Below are 20,347 nucleotides of genomic sequence, written 5' to 3' on the forward strand. Positions count from 1 at the left end.
ACATTCTCTGTAAAAAATAAAGCAAATAGTTGGTATATTTCTAAAAATTCTCGCAGCATATATGGAATGACCAAAACAAAGGTTGCAGTTTGGATTTTAAAAAAAATCAAAATGACGCTTTTAGTAAATCTTAAAAATAAAACTTGTCCGATGCGGTTGGCAGTATGCCCAAAGGCACGAATACACACTGCATACCCTGCCTGGTATTGAATTAAAGAAAAGCAAAATAACTTGACGATAAACTAAAAAAACACAAAAGTTGCTTCAAAATATTCCAGTTGTTTAGGTTGGCATAATAATTTAAACCTAAAAATAAAGACCGTTTAAATATTTAAAACAAATGAAACGAAATACAGGTATGCAAGACCGTTGCAAAAGACATTGTTGCTTGTCTTTGATAAAGCTTTGCTAACAGTTTAAGATACCTCGACTTTGTAAGGTACTAAACTGTATATAAAAAGTAATGCTTTTTTTAATACTGCATTTTTCTTGAACTTATTCCTTTTTTGGATGTGTTTGATGGATTTTTGAATGATTCGTGTGGCGCTGGTTTCTGTTTGATAATAATCACTGAAACCACGGAAACGCCCAGTGCATTCAAAACTTTCTTGAAACAGCGAAAAATTTGAACAAAACAAAAAATGTAAACAACCAAAAACCTACAGAACTGTCAATCATAAATTATGGAAAAATTCAAGTTTTTTTTGTCACGGACGACAAAATATCTCTCTCACTCTCACACAAAACAAATGCAGACAGATCTGCCGTAAATGTAACAATACGACACGCTGTCATTTTTACATTAACATGGTAGAAAAAACCTGCACTGTGCACAGAAGTATATACACTTAAGTTACTTTTTACATCACACTAAAAAAAAAAGTCTGAATAAAAAGAGAAAATCTCTTTTTTATTTTATTTTCCACCCTCTCACTCTCTAAATAGTTAGGTAATGCTGAGAAAAACAGTTCTTTTATCCTTTCTTTGGCCTGGCTGGTACAAGAAGTATTCACTTATATTATCACTTTATTTAGAATAATTACAATTACGTTAATTCCGGCGATCTTCCCCAAGTACGATGGATGTTCTCGACAAATCTAGTCCCTGAAGAAATTCATCTTAGAACTGTCACAAAAAAAGAACACTCGATGGCTTATCAAGCCTCGCCAAGTTGTACGACCGATACAAACCTTGAATACAATTGTACCGTACACACACTTTTCTTCAATTTTTACAAGCTCTAGTTTCCATTTTCTTCTTTTTGGGACGGAATTTCCTGAACGAGCATCCCTGGGGAAAAGCCTCTCTACATTTGAATTGTCGTCATATTATTTTCTTCGCATTTTAAATCAACATACTTCGTCTATTTCTGCCTACCCTGTACATTTGGCAATACGTTATTTTACTTTTTTTACAAAAAAACTAAATATTTCAAGTAATGGCAAATCTGTGCCATTGATATGGCTCCAATGTAGTCACGACAAATCTGTACTTATATTTGATTCCCAATGCCACTGGATCAAACTTCCAACGACAATGGATGAAATCAACAGAATACCCACAAAATCTTTAAAACTCTTAAAGGTACAGTCCATCATTTGCAGCTATCCAAAAGTTACTGATGTAATTATTGTTGAAAAGCATACTTGGTTGAAAGATAGTAATGGGACTAAACTCCCTGTGAAATTATTCTTTCTAGCAAGCTGTTACTTTGAAGAAATCAATGAAAGAAAGCCTTTTCAACGTAAAGACGCATCATTGGAAATTTCTGTTAGTAGTTCGGTTTTTTATGTGGTGAAGAGCACGCAAGCATTGACAAGACGCACTCGCGCGCGCGGTTGCTATAATTTGTTGGTTCAGTGCGCGACCTCGTGTAGCTGCAATCGGCTCAGTGAGAATGTTTCTCGGACGCTGAATTCAGGCCCAATTCAAAACCTGACTCAGCAACTTTTTATTTGAAAATTGAGATCCTAGAATAATGTTTCTCGGAATATACAGCATTTACTGAGCTGAAACTTCATCAGGTTAGTTGTTCAGCACTCTTCTTTAGATTTTGAGTACTTTCGTTGTTTCAAACGAACATAATGCACAAATTACAAATGATGGACGCTACCTTTAGCTATATGGCATTATGAGATCACACGATGTCTACCTCACATGCAATTGTGTTGGATCTGTGAACATCTGTGTTGTGTTGTCATTAATATATGCACGGGGAAAAAAAAAATCAAATTTCTGAATCACAAATAAAATTAGGCTTGTTTCCTCGCAACAAGAGACATAAACTATTTACTGACTGGCTAATCAATAAAGGAAAGCTTAAAAAAATTACTGCAATTCAATCATAAAAAGAATCAAATAAAAAAAATTACTGCTAGCTCTAAATAATTATTCTGATTGTAAAAAGGCAATGCAATTTTCTATGCAAAGAAATTAAATTTTTATTAAAGATTGTGCTTAGGTGAAGCATATAAACTAATTTCGTATGTACAGTTGAGCAATAATACAATTAAGCAATAATTTATAAAGAATATCACATTCGTTGATTCCCAAATAAACCTCATCTATTCCGCAATAATCGACCCAATATATTGATTCTGGATCTTTATCTTGATTAATCGTGAACATACACTAAAGGTGGATTAGCGATCAATTCCCAAATTGGTAATTGACCATTGAATACATTCATTACTTGATTACAATAATAATATGCCTCCTGAAGCTTCAGGGGGCAAATTCTTAGAGTAAGGTGGGCTTCATCCAGCTGACAGTCATAAATTTGATCGGTGGTTTTTCAATCTGGGTGGGTTGAGAAATGCTCAATGTGGCTTGGATAGTTTATTCAGTAATAAAATTCCATGTGAATATTTGTTCACATATCAGAACATCTATACTTGACATTACTGACGACAAAATAGAGATATGATACTGTTGTTGGCTATGTACACATGAATACGACCGAATGGTTTTAAAGATTTGTAAGGATATCATGGTTTCAATTCCTCTCTTGTAAATACCTTGTTAAACCGGCGTGGCAGTGTGCACAGGAGCATGGTGAGTTGAATGCAGTGATCTCCGTGCCCCGTCCCCTCTACGGGGCTCATCATCTGACAGTGCCATCATGAGGGAGTAAGCTTGGAGTTTGGAATGGCGACTGAGGTTGGCCCTTCCCTCCCTCAGAATGTCGACATCTGGCAGCTCAGACTCATCATGGGCATTGCTGAACATCGACGCTGGTTTTGGGAGGCCGAAGTTGACCGGGGCGGCATCTGAAGCGCCTTCTTCCATGCGGGGATCTTCTTCAGAGGTGATGCTGGGAGACTTGGTGACCTCTTCTCCATCACTCAGGTCTTCGCTCTCATTCATGCTGTCAGACATGTCCTCCTCCTGAGGAAAGGTGGGCTCTCTGGCGATGGAGGATGGATTAGCGATGTCTTCTCTCTTCTCAGGGTTGATCATTGTCTCTTCTTCCTCCTGAGCTTCCTCTGCTTCTTCAGGATCTTCCTTATCAATGTCTTTCATCTCCTTGTCTTCCTGATCACTTTCTTCTGCATCCTCTGGTGTGTCTTTGTCATCTTCCATCTTCTCTGGCCTAGGTTCTTCCTCCTTCACCTCAGTTGACGAGCTGCAGACGGATGGACTCTGGACCTGTTTGGAAGCCATAACTGCTGCAGTGGCTTCCATCTCCATCAACTTCCGCCTCAAGGCCTCTTTCTCCTTGGCATCATCAATGAAGTTCTTGATCTCATCGAAATAGGACTCATCCTTCTCGTTCAGATCACTGGGCTCCTTGAAGGACTTGGTCTTGGCCATCAGACGGGCAGCTACGATGACGTTGTGTTCAGACGCTGTAGACAGTGCTATCTCCTCAGCTCGCTCATTCTCATGTTTCTTCAGATGCCGGTCCAGGTTGGTCTGCTGCCCAAAGCAGCGCTCGCAGAGTGGGCACTTGAAGGGCTTCTCCTTGTTGTGGATGTTGCGGACATGGCGCTGAAGGTTGGAGGAGATGCTGAAAGATCGGTCGCAGTATTTGCAGGAGTATGGTTGCTCCCCTGTATGGGTTCGGAGATGACGCGTCAGATTGGCTGAGCGGGGGAAGAGCTTCCCGCAATACTTACAGGTATAACGATCCTTGCTCCTCATAATCATCTTCTCCCCACTGCTTGGATACAGCACGCTACCGGGGTAGGTACGGTGGGGTGGACTGAGGCCTGACTTGCCCAGGCTCTTCTCTGCATGGTATTGATCAAATTTACGAAAGTTCTGAAAGGCGGCATTGGGAAAGAGGTGGCTATAATCCATGCGCATGAACTTGTTGGGGAGCATGTCCCCGTTTACCCTATAGATTGGATCTGGCATGACGAGGGGCACTGGTTTTGCATAGAGGTCTGCTGAGCCTTTGGAGGGCTCTGTTGAGGTCTTGTCATGGCTGCAGTGGTGATTTGGGGGACTGTGGGACTCTGACTTTTTGATTGGCGTGTCTGTGATGGATGACACCCGTTTGCGTCTGGGAAGGCTTAGATCCAAAGGCTCTTCTCCTGTTGCATGGGGAGTGGAACGCTGCTGGAGAATTCCCAGCCTCCTCTTGGAGAGGTCAAAAGGTGACTCTTGCTGGATGCCGATTATGCCAGATCCATAGCGAGCATCTCGATGAAGGCTGTTGTCCACACCGTGACCATTGCTCCTCATTTCAGACTTCAACAAGCCATTATCGTGATGAGCCCCGCCAAAATATTTCTCGGCAATGGAAGCAATGGCTTTCATTGGCTCACTGGCTGTTACCCTAGTCTCCAACCTTCTATCATTCCTTACAGCTTGATGTGTCAGGTGCTCGGGTTCATTCCTGTTGCTGCTGTGCCGGTGGGCTACTTTCCGATGGGCTTTGTTTTCTGCATTCCCTTCGCTGTCTGAATCTAGGTCACTGCCAGAGGTAGAATCCAGGTCACTGCCTGTTGGGGTGCTTACGTTGGACACATCGCTGCCATCACTGACTTCACTCTCTGTTTTCTCATTGGCCTCTCTCTTGATCTTAGCTGTATATCCGTCGGCAGGCTGGAACCCACGCTTGCTTGGACTGACAGAAGAAGTGTAATGCTTCAACCAGTCTTCGGTAGAGTTGATGGATCCATTTGGACTCGTTCCCCGGCTTCCATTCTTTGAGGTATGGTTCTGCTTGTTAAAATTGCCTGGCAGGAGAGGTGACTGGGTTGGCATTGGTGGATAACCCATGAAGTAGGGATGGCTAGGGAGGGGGGTCTTATCAGAACCTGGGTATCCAAGGAGGTTATTTTGTAAGAGGGCCTGCTGGGTCAGGTGTAAATTGGCATTCCAGAGGTGGGCCAGGTTGGCTGGGTGTAGGGGGTTGTTTGCTCCAAGCATACCAACCCCCATAAGGGTAGGGTTAGGAGTCATCACAGGACAACTCCCATTACGCACCACAGGTGGCACACTGGTGGTCTGGGTGGTGGGTATCTGGCTGTTAAGGAGCTGGCTGCCGTGACAGAAGCGGCGGTGTTTATTCAGGGAGGTGATGGTGGCAAACATCTGGCTGCAGTTGTTGCACTTGAGCTGCGTGCGGCAGTCAGCGTGCATGCGCTTGTGACGGCAAAGGTTGGAAAACTGCGTGTAGGACTTCAGGCAGACCTCGCAGATGAAAGGCTTGATGCTGCTGTGGATGTGGGTGTGCTGCTTCAACCCGCTGGAGGTGGCAAAGGTCTTGCCACACTCTGGGCAAGCGTGGCTGCGGGCCCCGACGTGCTGCGTGCGGATGTGACGCTGCAGGTTGCTGGGGTCTGAGAAGGTCTTGTCGCAGTGCTCACAGGGGAACAGATGGTCGTCGTTGTGCTCGTTCTGGTGTCGCAAGAGGTTGGACTTCCAGTGGAAGCTCTTGGGGCACTTGTCGCAATGGAAGTCACGGTTGGCTCGGTATTCACCACGCTCCTCTATCTCTTCTTCTTCTTCTTCAGAATCGCTACCTGAAGACTGCTGGTACTTTCCTTGCATATCGGTAGCAGACTCGTCTCGATCAGATGTCAGATTGGTGGCTTGGACTGAAGAAGAGAACAATAAACGAGAACAGTTACCTTCAAGAACAAGATGAAATTTGATGTCAGTACCTGATCCAGCCTACCTCTGTGTATGTAGAGTAGTGGTTTACACTAGTACCGGTTTGGACAGATTGTTCATTTTAGTCCTACAGAACTTCAACAAGGAGAGAATGTGAAATGAAACAGGTGGTGACTTAGGGTTTACCTGGAAGTTTTACAAGGTTTTACAGGGTTTTATGGGGTACCTCGAGGTTCAACCTCGCATTACCGCTTGTCTAATTTAGCATTCGTCCCAAAGTTGGCAGTGCAATCTCTCATAGGCTCTTAAGCAAAAAAACTAAATTATTTATAATTGGAGAATGATTACCTTGGTGGGTGTGGAATTGTTGATTTAAACCAGTGAAGATGTTATTGGAGTTCCGACAGGCGTATTTCTGGTGTCGTCTCAAGGCGACCTTGGAGCGGAATACCTCCTCACAGTCGCTGCATGGGAACCTCTTCTCTTCTGGAGAAACAAAGAAACAGGAAAATTTGGTTACATATTGGTTGAAATCCTCAATTTTTCAGACTGACCGATGACAGCACTTCAGTGACCTTAGTGAGAAACTAATTTTCATTAGCTTCGTATGTATAAGTTGGTCAGATGTTGAGCAGGATATGGAGGTAAAGTTACCTCCATATCCTGCTCAACATCTGACCAACTTATACATACGAAGCTAATGAAAATTAGTTTCTCACTAAGGTCACTGAAGTGCTGTCATCGGTCAGTTTGCAGAAGTGTGTTGTCCAACTTATGAACCCTCACAACGTACTTGTATACAACCTACAATATACTTGACACCTCATATTACACCCAAGTATAGCACTTGGTTGATTGGTTGGAAGTTAACAATGAGGTTAGCTGTGTAAATATGCATCACTAATCCTCACCAGTTTCTGTGGATTTCAACTTACAAATTCTAGTTCATAAGTGGATTCCACTAAATGCAAATACTGCCCTCTCTTGGTGTAAGCATGATAAAAAAAAGGTATCAAAGCTGTGGTTATGGTTCCAGGCCAGTAAATAGGCTGCCATAGACCTCAGTGGTAATTACGCACACTTCCCAAAATTATTACAAATATTCACAACTCTCCAAGGTGTTCAAGACACGCATCAAATAAAAGCTTATTTCGTCATCTTTCATTTTCTGTTCAATTTTTTTTTTGGGGGGGGGGGGTTTTAATCTGATTTACTTTTGGGAGAAATTTCCAACCGAAGATGATCACCCCTAAAAATAGTGCTGAAGCTCATCGCCATTTTGAAAAACAATGCCTACGCTCCATTGCCACATAAAGCACTTTGAGTACCCAATTTCATTTACATTTCACAGAAAAACAAGCTCACAGTCTTGTGCATGGCTTCCACCCCTCTTTTTTTACAAACCCTCAAGTTCCTGGCCCACAAAATGCTCTAATACCAAAGAATTTGAGGGAATGCAAATCGTGATTTGGCCGGCGTAGGCAATTTTGGTCCTATTTACTGGTCTGGAACCTTATGGGAGAAATTTCTGCAACTGCCAAGATTGTTAGTGTACATTCAATAGCACAGCTACAGTTCACTCGGGTCATTCCATGGGAAGTGGTCAGACAGTGTTGGATTTCAGTATTTTCACTGGGACTGACCCTGACCTGCCAAAACCGAAAACGGACACCCGACGTACGCCTTCAAAAGTGAAGTGCCTGTCACCACGGAAACAGGCCAAATTATGCCATCTTCCTTTAACGACCTCCCCCAACTCAGTGGCTGTTAATGACTGATTGAATTTGGACTGTATATCACGCAATTCACAACCTGTTGTACCTGATACCTATCCCCTACCAACCCCCCTTTTCCCTGCCCCCAGGCCCGAATGCTGCGTGGGGCGTAACCCTTCACACAGGTACAGTCATGCACACCCATTTCCCTTCACAAGTGCACTCCGGTGAACACCAAACCTGAAGACGGCTATTTCTGAGAGGCATGCGGTTAATCCATTGGGAGATGCCGTCCATGCTTTAATGTGGATAGCTGCCCGATATTGGTCCGTTAGAATAAAAGACAAGAATATCACTATAACGATAATGATCAAAACTTTGAAGACCATTTGGTTCTAATGAACATCCATGCCCTGTGTGCACTTCACTGAATAATTGCTTTACTAAACATTTTTGCAGATCGCAATAATGGTCTGTATTCATATTACCAATGGACCAGTAGAAGAAACGTTGACAACCTTCTCACAGCTAATTATCATGGTAAAAAAGGATGTCAAATAACTGGACTGATTTCAAGACTAGGATGGACAAGGACAATCCTAGGTAATGACGTTTGTCACAATGTACTTGTATCTCTTTGAGTTGTACATGTAAGAAGATGAAAACTAAGCCTAAGATTTGTATGGTCCTCACATAAAACTCAGAGAGGCACCAGAGCACTGAAAAATCAAACGTCAACACACTGAGGCCTGAGATGAAAACAGGTCGTAACCTTGGGTTGGATTTCTCAAACAACATCCACGACTTCCTTAGACCACAGATGAATGTTAGATAACACGTAACACTTCTCTCTTGCCTTAAGAAAGTCCCCCCCCCCCTCTCTTATCAATCTTAACCAGGACCCCTGCTTTAAGATCTGCAAAATCTCAGCGAACGAGAAAGAGAGAAAAAACGGTGAGCATCTGACAGCTATAGGAGATGGACACAGACCAGTCATAACCTGCCAGTTTCCTGGACCCCCTGGACCAAATGTTACCCCCTTCGACAAGAAAAGAAGACAGGAGGAAAAATTGAAGAGGTTAAAGGGTCAATTTTACAAAGAGGAAACTCATAACTCTGTCCCACTTGACAGATGATGGATGGACGAAGGACCAAGCTCTGATTGTGTCCATCAAACCGTTTTTTTTTCTGGAAGGAGGAGAGGGGTTTGATTGGAGCCCAGAAAATTGGTAAAATTTATGGCTCCATTTCCTACGTCTTCTTGGCTTGTGAGGAATCTAACAATTAGCTGGAAGGTATCTGAAGTTCAAGCTCCCTAAGGTCATTCAATCTGGGTGATGAGTTCCCCTCCCAAGCAATGCCCAGCACTTGGGTCCGCAAATTTAATAAAAATAGGAATCTCTCCCTTAGAAAACAGACAATTCATCGTGGAAACAAAGCATTGTTCATTCGCTCAGCTGAAATCAACTTTTGCAGTACCTGTAAAACTGGCAGAGAAAAACTTTCTAATCTGACAGAGAAAAACTTTACTTAATGCTAACAACTTTTTGCCCTTTTAAGCAACTTCAATTCAGCACCTTAAATTAGGATTGGTGAAGTGCAGTAAGTAATTCAGTAAGCTAAATTTGAAAATAGCACGGTTCCTTGTCCAATATCGTCTTCCCAAATTAGCCACTAACATGTATCAGCCCTACATTATGGTCAAAATATCTGGGATCTTCAGTTGAACATTTTGAAACGAGTGGGATGGGTGGTATTTTCACAACGGGGTTAGCATAACGAAAGCTCCACTCGGCAAGCTGCTTCTCTTCCCGAGGTTTTATTAATCTTATGATTTCATCCCCTCCCACTTCCCGTCCGAGGATCCCCCATAGTTCACGATACTCATCACGGACGGTATTCGGTCAGTTACCTGGAAGCATCCCCTCCCCCATCTCTCCCTGTCTGTCTCACTCTATGTCTCACTCTATTCCCCAGGGGGACAGTCACCCACATGAGGCACACCGGTCTTTGATCATAAGGCGACAGACTGATGGGCTACCGACTAGTCTTGCCTGCAATTAATGCCAGGTTGGCTGGTTCAAGCACTACGCATCACTTTTGGGCTGCGCAGTATGCTGCCGTTATTGCAACATGGCACAAGTTCAAACTTGGAAGAGCAAAAACGGCCAAGTCACAAGGCCCTGTAGTTTATTAACCCATTCCTGTACCGCCCCAAACTGCCCTGCCTGTTGTTCCTGTTACTGCCCCAAACCACCCCAGCTCTGTCTGGTTGTATGAATAAATTTAGGAATAAGTAAAAATGTATACAATGTAATACGAGACCTATGAGAGACAAGATTCCTCATTTAGGGCTGCAAAATCTCTAAATGTTGATGTTAAAAACACAAACGGAGGTCAAATAAGTCCAGAATTCGCACACCCTCTGAACAAGATAGGAAAGGTTTCTGCTGCCCTCTGGGGGCTGGAATGAATAAGCCCACTTCTCAAAAATAAAAAATACCTAGAACTATTTCAGAACCAATCTGTCAGACACTACTCAATGACTTGTTGCTTATTCACCCCCCATGACAGGTTGCCAGTGTAATGCGATATGACACACTAATCCCTCATGTCGAACCCACTTTCCCCTTCACAGAGGAAATGCCCCCTTTACCACCGAGGAGAGAAGAAAAAAACACTCCCCTTTTTCCTACTCCAGAAAATAAAGTCATAATGATCAATAATTTTCAAGAGCACTTACAGGGCAGGGTTTGTTGGATGAAACACAGTAACCACACACATCATTTATCTCTCCAGACCTTGCAGTGCCCTGCCCAACATAATCCATTCCAAGACTTGTATCTCCTGCACGTACTTGGGATTTGAGTCAAGACTACTTTTCTTTCCTTTTTATGTTATGGACGGAAAGTCAGGAAACTAGCAAGAATTTTGTTGGCAAGAAAGGCCACAAGTGACCTTTAATCTCGTCCAAACTCTTGCAACCCAGGAAACGCTGTGGCTCCACAATCTCTATCTCAATCGCTCAATCATAAGGTACGTGCAAACTGCCTCCCGTTCCCCTAGTAATTGGGCTCGGTGCCCCTGCAATGTTCCTGATCCATAATTCTAGTTTACCCATTAAGTCATTAAGTGGCAATGACCTTCTTGAACTGTCAATTGTGTAACTCCTCCAAACACGTAGATCACAGACAGCAAATGAAAAGTAAATGTTACCTCAACACTCATAAACTCTATAAAGTCCAGGCCCTAAAGTTTTGTGGCTCATCGGAAATTGTAACTCTTAAGACGATAATACACTGTTGCTACAAACCCTTCCAATGTTTTATCTACTTTTCATTAGGCAGTCACTCAGAAAGCTGTGAGACCTGTAGTTTAGTCCCCACCCCAAAAACCCAGACCCCCAACTCCAAGCTCCTATATATTGGGAAAGAGTGCGACATACCCTTCCCCGGGCAATTTAGAGAGGGGGTTCTCTCTCCACAAAGGAAGGGTGGTTTGACCACACTGGCGTCACTCCACAAAATGCGGCAGGTCCCTGAGGGCTCGGTGCAGGAACACGCCCTTGCCTCAGTTGCCTGCTCCCCCCTGCCATGGATGATTTAGCAGAGGCCTAGGTGTTGCACTAATGTAGATTAAGAATGTTAACCCTGACGATGCGAAAAAAATCGAAGCGCCCCTCCAAGCTCAATGCAAAATGAGGTGAACGAAATCGTGCACTCACGCAAGGGGCCCACTTGGGTGAGGGGGGGGGGCACTTAGGGGATTGAGCCCCCTTCCTCCCTGAGAAGTAAGAAACAAAATGCGGGACAAAAAGAGTTCTTAAGCCCAAAAGACAAATTCTGGGTGTGCCACTGGATACATGTACATATGTACGTTTCTTCTTTCATCTTTCTTCTTTCCTGAATTGTTTGCATACTAGATGTGATACCAGCCTTTTTAGCTGCGGGATAGCAGCTCAAAAAATCATCGTGTCTCTCCGTTAGTCCGTTAGTTAGTAACAAACGTTGACATTGTCTATTGCTGCCACATATTATAACCGATTTCAACCAAACTTTGTCAAAAGTATCAGTAGCCCAGCCCCAACATGTCACATGACCAAACTGGGGTCAAGGGTCATCAAGGGATCTCAGAGGTCAAAAACCTGAAAAGCACTTCTTCCAGAAATTACATGGCACAATCACGTGACGCATGCATGAACACGAATTTGTTGCCCCGCAGCTTCCGAGATCAGATCAGGCTTGTTATGAACGGAATATATTTAGTATTTTTTGTGATTGTTCGTTTTAACCAATAGTTCTCACGTTCATTATTTCTGGAATGCATTATTTAAAATTGCATTAGTTTTTATTCTGATCTTAAAGTTTATTTATCACTTTTTATAACCTTGTTCTCAGATTTTTAAAATAATTTTCATGAAAAGGGAGGGGGAAGCCACAGAAGTGGGAGTCAGGTTGACGTAGCGGTACTTTCCTTGCCTTTCACTGCTGTGACCCGGGTTCGAATCCCGCCTGGGCCAATATGTGGATTGGGAGTTTCAGTCCCTACCTGATTCCGTGGATTTTCCCCAGAATATTCTTCTGGGCTTTTCCTCCCACCTCTAAAACTGTAATTTCTTCTCACTGTCTTTTCTCTAAGTTGGTGTTATGTTTCCCCTGGGATACTTTGCCGACTATTATGATACAGATACAGAAGTCCATTTCATCTGGTCAATGTGGCAGTGTATGACTACCAAATGAATACAATTATTTTCATTTTCCACAGTCACATATCAATCTAATCACAAACATCTGTGTATAAGGGGTTGTGTCACCCCTTTGATCACCCTGTCTGCTCACCTATGAGTTGTATGGGGATGCCTTCCTGGTCAGGGAACGCCGCTTCCTTCAGGACTAGGAGCTCTTTGCCTGGGGCGATGGGATGGATGACCTTGTAATAAACCTGCAGGAAATTCAAGAACAGCAACGATTCGGAATTGAGTCAGTCCGAAAAATAACAACGTGTGACTGTGAGCAACCTACATGTACCGGTACATGCAATAAAGATTCGGCACTGAGATAATTCGCGATTCACAATGCAGTGCGCCACCAATGGTTTGCCACGGAGAGTTCATTTTTCCCAGTGCATTGTGGGAGATGGTCGACAAATTCGCAGCGCGGGACATTTGAAATTGTTCGTTTTTCCGGTCAGTAGTTTCGTAAGCGTATGATTCGAGTATCTTTTTGCCCTTTTCTTATCTTTTTTATCAATGGTGGTTTCTGTAAGGCGGCAGAACACTATGCCCCAATCTATAACAAATTAGCTCAAGTTGTCTACTGACACTCGTTCAATGGGCCATGTTTTGTCGACCGTAAAGTTGAAAAATGGACTCTCCAAGGCAAACTCTTGGTGGCGCACTACATTTTGAATAGCCCGAATTGCATTGGGGTGCACACCTGGCAATGAACCTCTGGCCCCAACTCGGGGCTTCCAATTCTGAGCATTTTGGATACAATTGGGCTCGAAAGTGGTGCTATTTTGCCATGTTGTGGAGGGATCGTTTTTCAAGATGGCTACCGTTCCACTTTGGGGAAAATAGGGGTTGTCTTCTTTGGGCGAGAATTTCTCAAAAAGTCAATGGTCAACCCACCAAAAAATGAAAAGAAATTGACATGTCGATCATCATTTTTCTGTGCAGCTTAAATACCTGTGAGAGTTCTGAGTATTTTAAAAAGAATTTTGAAGCTAGTACTATTTAGGCCAAAAAAAAAAGTCTCCGGTTTCTGGTATGGAGCTTGTCCAAAAAGTGGTGCGGCCACGCGGCTTTTTTTTTTTTTTACCTGACTTTTTTGCTTCAAATGTCGGCTGGTGACTGCAAATGGTGCCCGACTAAACTTAGTGCAAATATATGGGAGTCCAGAGAGGCCACATAAAGCTTATTCTCAATCATAACCCCATCTAAAAACACATTGAAATTGCGCAGCAGCAGAATTCCAGTCAAACCAGTGAGTTTGGCGGTTTTGAGGCATCATCTTTCATTGAAAAAAAAACTTTTTCATTTTGCCGACGCCCATGGCTACGGCGACGCGCGCGCATACCAGAAACCGGAGACTTTTTTTTTTGGCCTTAGCACTAGTGGCTATGGGAATTTTTTTGCACTGTTGCACCCATAGCGATGACATCGGTAAAAAAAAAATAACAACTCCACCTCCGAACCTTTCAGAGTTAAGTAGCATATCTCTGCAGCCTCAAAACCAATCTATACCCTTCACCCTTGAAGCAATTGCTGCAGCATGAAGTACGCAAGACTTATTTTATTCTAAATATGCGCAAAGCCATAGCGTCTTTGCGTGAGCGTCAAGCAAAAACATCCACAGGGCACTGTCATCAACTTTTAACAAGAGCGGTCCTCAAAACGAAGGTACACCAGAAACTGCTAGTGACCAACACAATGTTTCTAATTAATGATCTGTAGCCTCAGTGTGTCGTTGGCTAACGTGCATAGATTCCATCAAAGACTTTGTAATTATTTTCATGTATTTGAGGCTTTATGCACTTTCCCCAATTTCCTCATAATCCAACCGTTGTTTGTCGATCCATTCCCCAATTCCACCTGTATCTACTGAGCTCCAGTGTCTTATAAAAGAAAAATATTGTAAAGTGCTTGTGCTTCATTTGTTCTTGATAAAAAAAATCTGCTACACGTCATATGCGGGGCTAATTCTCTAAGTGCGATTCACCTTATCACATCTGTCGACCATTTCGCGTTGGAGTTGTGAAAAGTAAATGTTCTCTGTTGGTCTTTCGTGGGACTTTGAAGAATTGACGCCTTTCTTGCCTCGGATTGCTCGGAAAGCCCCAGTGATTGTTGTCCGTTACGCACCCTTGTCACGTCATGTTGGCTTTCAGTTTGCCATCAGCTTCCCCCTTGATGATTGATGAGTCGTCATGTTTTTGATCAAGGGAACTCATTTCTCACACCTCAGGCCACGGGACATTCCTGCCTCACCCGCGCCTTTAAGAAGCTCCAGACGCAAGGCCTTCCAAAGACGCAGGTTTCAAACTGACACAGCAATTAGCAACGGCGGTATTACTAACCGGGCCTGGCACTCTCCAACACACAACCACTGCACCAGTAATTGCGACCGTGCGCTGCGCCAGGTGACGGACTCCGGCATTTTTTTTTCCCTCTCCACCGTGCCGAGTGCCGCGGCCACGACCGGCTGACACATCTGAAAACTATGACTAATTACCGGCGAGGTGTAAAGGAGAATTACCTGGTCTGTTACTAAGTGTGCGATCAACGCGCTTTGCGGTATTAATCTTCATGTTGGGGGATATCTGTCATGTGGCGGCACTCACCCGCCGTTACGGGTGATGAAAAATAACCTTCACATTTATTACCATTGCATTCTTGGCAGTGAATGTTAATATGGTCTCTGATTCCAATGAATTCTTCTACTAACATCATATATCACGCGCTACGTACTCAAAAAGAATCATCACGGACACATTTTCATAACTTCTAGATTACTTTCAACCTTTCGAGACAATTTCTTATCTGAACCGAACATCGTCACGTTTATGATTCACTCCAGGATTTGATGGGATTGCATTGGCCATTTTCCTGCTACTTGATGGTTATTAATTACGGAAGTAATTGACAGAGGCCAAAGTAGCTGTTGGTCAAGTGAACCGAGTTCTTCACATATTTGGGTACATTTCAATAAATCTCCTTACGTGTCTTTCTGCTGCCTATAAGCTGCTTAACCCTCCTGCTATTCAAACTGTCACAGACAGTCAAAATTCACTTCCTCTTTCCCTACTGGAAGGAAAGGCTTCCAGATGTTAACTGGTTAAGTAGATGGGGGAAAATATCATATGAATGTATTGTTGTCTTACCTTATTTTCTATATTCACTGGTACCATGTTCTGCTCCTCAAGTGTTGGAGCACTGCGTACATATTTCATCCAGTTCCCGGTACCCGGCTCACTGGCGTCAATCCAACATCTAACCTTGCCATCAGCATCCACAATCTGTAACATAAGTTTAAAAAGAAAAAAATCCAAATTACAAAAAAAATTACAGAAATCATTATTTCCCCTGCAAATTAAGAATCTACATTTGTATCAAATGAGATATTGCTTACTTTGTATTGAACAAAGTTTATTTTCAGATCAGAAATATCTGAGAGAAAACAGACAGATGGATATTTGACGAAAAACAAACAAAACAATTACGCATACACAGACAAATGATATGTCTGTTTGGATACAAAATATTGATATATTCCTTGAGCTTTTATTAAAAGTCTGTAATCGACTTCGGTCCCCAGCAAAAAGCAAATGCATAAATTACAAAACAAACCGATAAGACTCCATTATTTGCAATCGGTCGACAATCGTTCTGCCATTAGGTACAACCGTTTGCTTCTGTAAGCACGGCAAATTAATTACCAACTGATTAACCAAACATGACAGGTTCCAGGATGCCTTCAACTGATAGTGTAATTTGTTTACCGTTTCCCCGTGGGACAGCCTTCTTTTGTTTCGCTTCTCTTTTTTTTATCTTTGGTAAATAATTCTCCAGCAGGCAGCTGGGCATCAGCCTGCATGAGATGGATACTTTTTTTGGCTACTCCACATTTTTTTCCCGATATATAAGCAAAAAACAACCATGGAGAGAGATAAGTGTCGCTGTGAAAAGTCTGTGACGGGTGACATCGGGCCGCTCGGATAAAGAGCACCGCACGATTAGACCCGTAATTGCCCATTTGCCGAGCGAGATATCACTGACAATTACAACTGAAGTAGGTCGCGGGGGAAGATAAAAGGTGTGGGGAGAATGAGGGAGAGAAAAAAAAGCGTGTGCGTGGACGCTATCAGGAACATCTGCCGCGCCGTTTGCCCACGTCGTTTTTGTGATTGCATTACGGCTGTAATCCCTTATTTACTCTGACAGTGCAAACACTGCCCTCCGTATTAAACTCTTTTAAGAAACAGACACAGGTAGAGATTCCTTCCCCCTTCTCTCTCCCCTCTCCCCCCCCCCCCACCCCCCCCCCCCCAACATCCCTCTTCCTCCGTTCTTCCGGAAGGCGATGGAGGGTCGTCCAAACAAGCCGAGAGGTGGGATTCACCTAAGAAAACACTGGGAGGCGGCGACGGGAAACAGAGAAGAGGAGCAAGGAAGCAAGCTATTTGTAAGCCTCTGATGGCCAGCGGTATTCTCTCAAGTCACTCTCTGAATGCACAAGGTGCAAGAGGAGTTTCTATATTCAAACACTGGCTTCTGCCCTTCATCTATTAAAAAGGAAACAGCGTTTTGAAATCTAGCTGAATCTAACACAACCACTGGTTGGATTGGGGCAATTTTGGTAGATGAGTTTGAAGAAGTCCTCAGATCGAGATCACATGAAAAGAAGTGCAATGTCCGTGGCAGAGCCAATTAACCATGATATCTAATGAATGATTCAGAGAAATGATCCAAAACTCCTAGTCTGTAATCTCCTTGACCATTACTGGATGATGGATGTGTAAGATTTGAAAAATACATTTTCAGGTTTATTCACTGAGCTCTTAAGAGCTCTGTTACGGACATTACATAATGCTGCAATTGCCCAACATTAAAAATCGTCTCCGATCATCATGCATGTAAGATCTTCCCCAAACACCAAAAGAAATTACAACTGAATTGGCGCATGACCTTATGTTTATATTTCTGTGACATTTTCTTTGCTAAAAAAAAAGAAGTTATCAGTGAACGCAGACTCCTCATGCCGTCGTCTTCAAGAACCATCCCAGCCAGCGCTACATGACAGGTTGATTGATTTCTGCCTGGATTGATAGCGCAGGGCACAGAAATAAGACCCGAAGATTGTATTATCAATCATACCGCGAAGGAGAGAAATAGTGTGGCCTTTTTCTTTTTTCAGATACTTTGAAATTGATGCTAGCTACCGTTGGTATGCAATTAAGATTGTCTGGTTTCCCATGAAGATAGGAATACGCAAAATGAACTTGGCTACTTGAACAAAATAAAAATTATCTCCGCAAAGGAATTCTAACAGGTGGGTTGCGCATTCTAAAATTTGTTTCCTGATAGTTTGCCAGAGTATCATAATGAAATAGTCGTTTCTTTTTCATTTGCTGAGCTTGTGACAATTGCAAGTACACAAAGTTCATTACACGAAGATGAAGAGAACATGAAGATGTACAACATGACGATGGAAAAGAGCAAGTCAGTTTTGGGTGTAAGGTGACAGAATATGAAAGAGTTAGGCCTACTTAGTGGTGAACCTACTTTACCACTTCGCGCCGGGATTATTTTGACATTGACACGGACCCAGGCTCGGGATTGTTTTTTATAAACCTCGATGCCAGATGGGTTCAGGCTGTCATCTGCGGGTAGCACACCCTGATATTTCCGGCCTTGCTTGCGGCGAGCAGGTTGCAGACAGATATTTTCGGCTTCGTGCGTTGCGTGTTTATCCGTCAACTGTTCTGAATACTGCAAAACCTTTGTGACGTCATCTGACGTGAACTGGTTAAGTAGGCACTGGCAAACCCCAATCAATATGTGAAATCTGGTAGCGTTTGAACCACATTCAAAAGAAGTGAAAGACAGGGGGATTAAATGCCATTTTGTACAGCCACAATCATCGTTTTATTGACTTCCAGTTTTGTGGTTTTCCTCCTTAATTAAAAAAACAAAAAAACAATGGTATCACAGCTATACTATAAAGCAAAAAAGGTATGCCTGTGTGTGTTCATGAGTTGATCGCAAGGAAGTAAGGTGCTCCCTCGCGAGGCAGGTAGTGCGGTGAAGCCGCCTTCCCAGCGAAGCCGTGATACAAAGCCTTGTAGTTTACCACGTAGTTTATCAATGGTGGATTTTATGGAAAAGCAGTAATGTGGAGTCATGTCCAATTTGAATCTACATGTAAAACACCGAAACGACCCAGAAATTCATTTTTGCCTGAACAAAGTAAAAATTAATTTGACTGTTTCTTCGAAAAAACAATCTCATGATTTCATCTAAATATGACATGTTTACAGCTGGGTTTGGTTTCATGTAGCCAGGTTTTAATCACAATGGCTGAAGTGAATGACAGTTACATATGAATAGTTTGTACACAAAGGCCAATTCGGCTCCAATCTACATGCAAACCGTCAGTCACAATTTTTTTTGTAACAAAACTGAACAAACAATCTTATCTTGGTTAAAACAGTTGCAGTTAAACAAAAAGTCAATTTTTAGGAAACATCGCTGTTATCTATGTTTCAAAGCCTGGTTTATCAAGGATTTCAGGCAAATAATTAACAATTCCCCAATTAATCATAATAAAAAAAATATGTAATTTCTGAGTTTGAAAACATCCTTTTTATCATACCCAACCCTATTTTCCATACTTCTCTGTTTTTATTCTCATCTTTAATATAATATTGGATGCCCTGAAGATGGTTTTCATTCAGTCAAAGTTTTGAAGTTACCCAAGCCCTTTTTCTCAATATTTCTGAAGGCGACACCTACACATTTATTTCCCATTTGTATGTATTAGTGAACAGCGTAATTCAGTTATACAAACACCATGTGTTTAAATTGTTCTTTTATTTACCTATAAATTTACTTTCAAATACGTCCGCAGAGATGTACATAATGTACATGTAGCTTCATTGAAATGCAGTAACTGCAATATGAATGACATGACATTAGATTCAAAACATAACTTGACATTTCTCAATTGACATTTATTAAAAATGACACGTACAGGTACTTAGAAATTTCAATGTGAATTTCACTAGATAGAGACAAGGTTTTAAGCAAGGACTCCTTCCCAGGGATCCTAAAGACTCTCGATTTACCCTGGTCAGAAAATATTATCGAATAAGTGCCTGCATGTAATTGCCTGAAAAGTGGAGATTTCTAACAAACTCCGGATTCTGACCAGGCGCCGTCTATCCGATCTTCGATATCCCGTTGTTGTATTAATTAACAAACACATGGGAGCAAATTGACCAATCAACAGATTAGTTTCATAAGTTTCTAACATCATAAGTTTCTAAAGTCGACTCCGATTGGCTGGCGCGGGTCGCATACAATTTGCATTGCACACATACATCAGATGTTGGTTGCTGAGCTTGTGCTCGGACTCTGTTGAACATCAGATGATACTCCGACTAATTTTCCAGTTGGTTTTTGAATAAATTTAGGAAGCCAACAAGGTACATTGTACATGTATAAGAAGTCTTGTTATATTTTGGCTAGATTTGCATGCATATCAGTGCTCATAACATTAAAGACACCATGGGAGTGTTTTGTCGGGACCCCTGATACTGGTTATTCCAAGCGTCACAAAAAGAATTTGCCATTTTAACAGCTGAGGCTAGTCAGTTTTATAGAATCATTATTCACTACGCAGAGAAGCATAAACAGCACTATTAAGATGCGCAAGGTGTTTCACGCCGGGCGGCCTTGGCGCAACGGGCGATCAACCATTGACTATCAAAAGCTCCACTAAATGTCTAATCCCCGATTGTTAAACATTGGTGTTTTGGCAGAGGGGTTTAGAGGAAATTTCTTTGGA

General features: G+C 42.5%; 1 protein-coding gene across 1 annotated transcript; it reads right to left on the bottom strand.

Annotated features, from left to right (window-relative positions):
* Positions 1 to 2,070: 2,070 nt before the first annotated feature.
* Positions 2,071 to 15,793, bottom strand: LOC119732188 (histone-lysine N-methyltransferase MECOM-like). The gene is made up of 4 exons (XM_038205610.1): positions 15,663 to 15,793; positions 12,620 to 12,722; positions 6,415 to 6,552; positions 2,071 to 6,050 (listed from the first exon to the last, which is right to left on the bottom strand). The coding sequence occupies exons 1-4, from the start codon at positions 15,729 to 15,731 to the stop codon at positions 3,022 to 3,024; spliced, it is 3,339 nt and encodes a 1,112-aa protein (XP_038061538.1). The 5' UTR covers positions 15,732 to 15,793; the 3' UTR covers positions 2,071 to 3,021.
* Positions 15,794 to 20,347: the final 4,554 nt, after the last annotated feature.

This window comes from Patiria miniata, unplaced genomic scaffold (genome assembly GCF_015706575.1).
Source record: "Patiria miniata isolate m_02_andy unplaced genomic scaffold, ASM1570657v1 HiC_scaffold_24, whole genome shotgun sequence".
NCBI classification, from domain to species: Eukaryota; Metazoa; Echinodermata; class Asteroidea; order Valvatida; family Asterinidae; genus Patiria; species Patiria miniata.

Coding starts and splice junctions, on each gene's coding strand:
- LOC119732188 (XM_038205610.1), bottom strand. CDS start 15,731: ATGAAATATGTACGCAGTGCTCCAACACTTGAGGAGCAGAACATGGTA. Junction 12,723..15,662: donor CAGTGAATATAGAAAATAAG/GTAAGACAACAA, acceptor AATTTCCTGCAG/GTTTATTACAAGGTCATCCA. Junction 6,051..6,414: donor ACAATTCCACACCCACCAAG/GTAATCATTCTC, acceptor TCTCTTCTTCAG/TCCAAGCCACCAATCTGACA.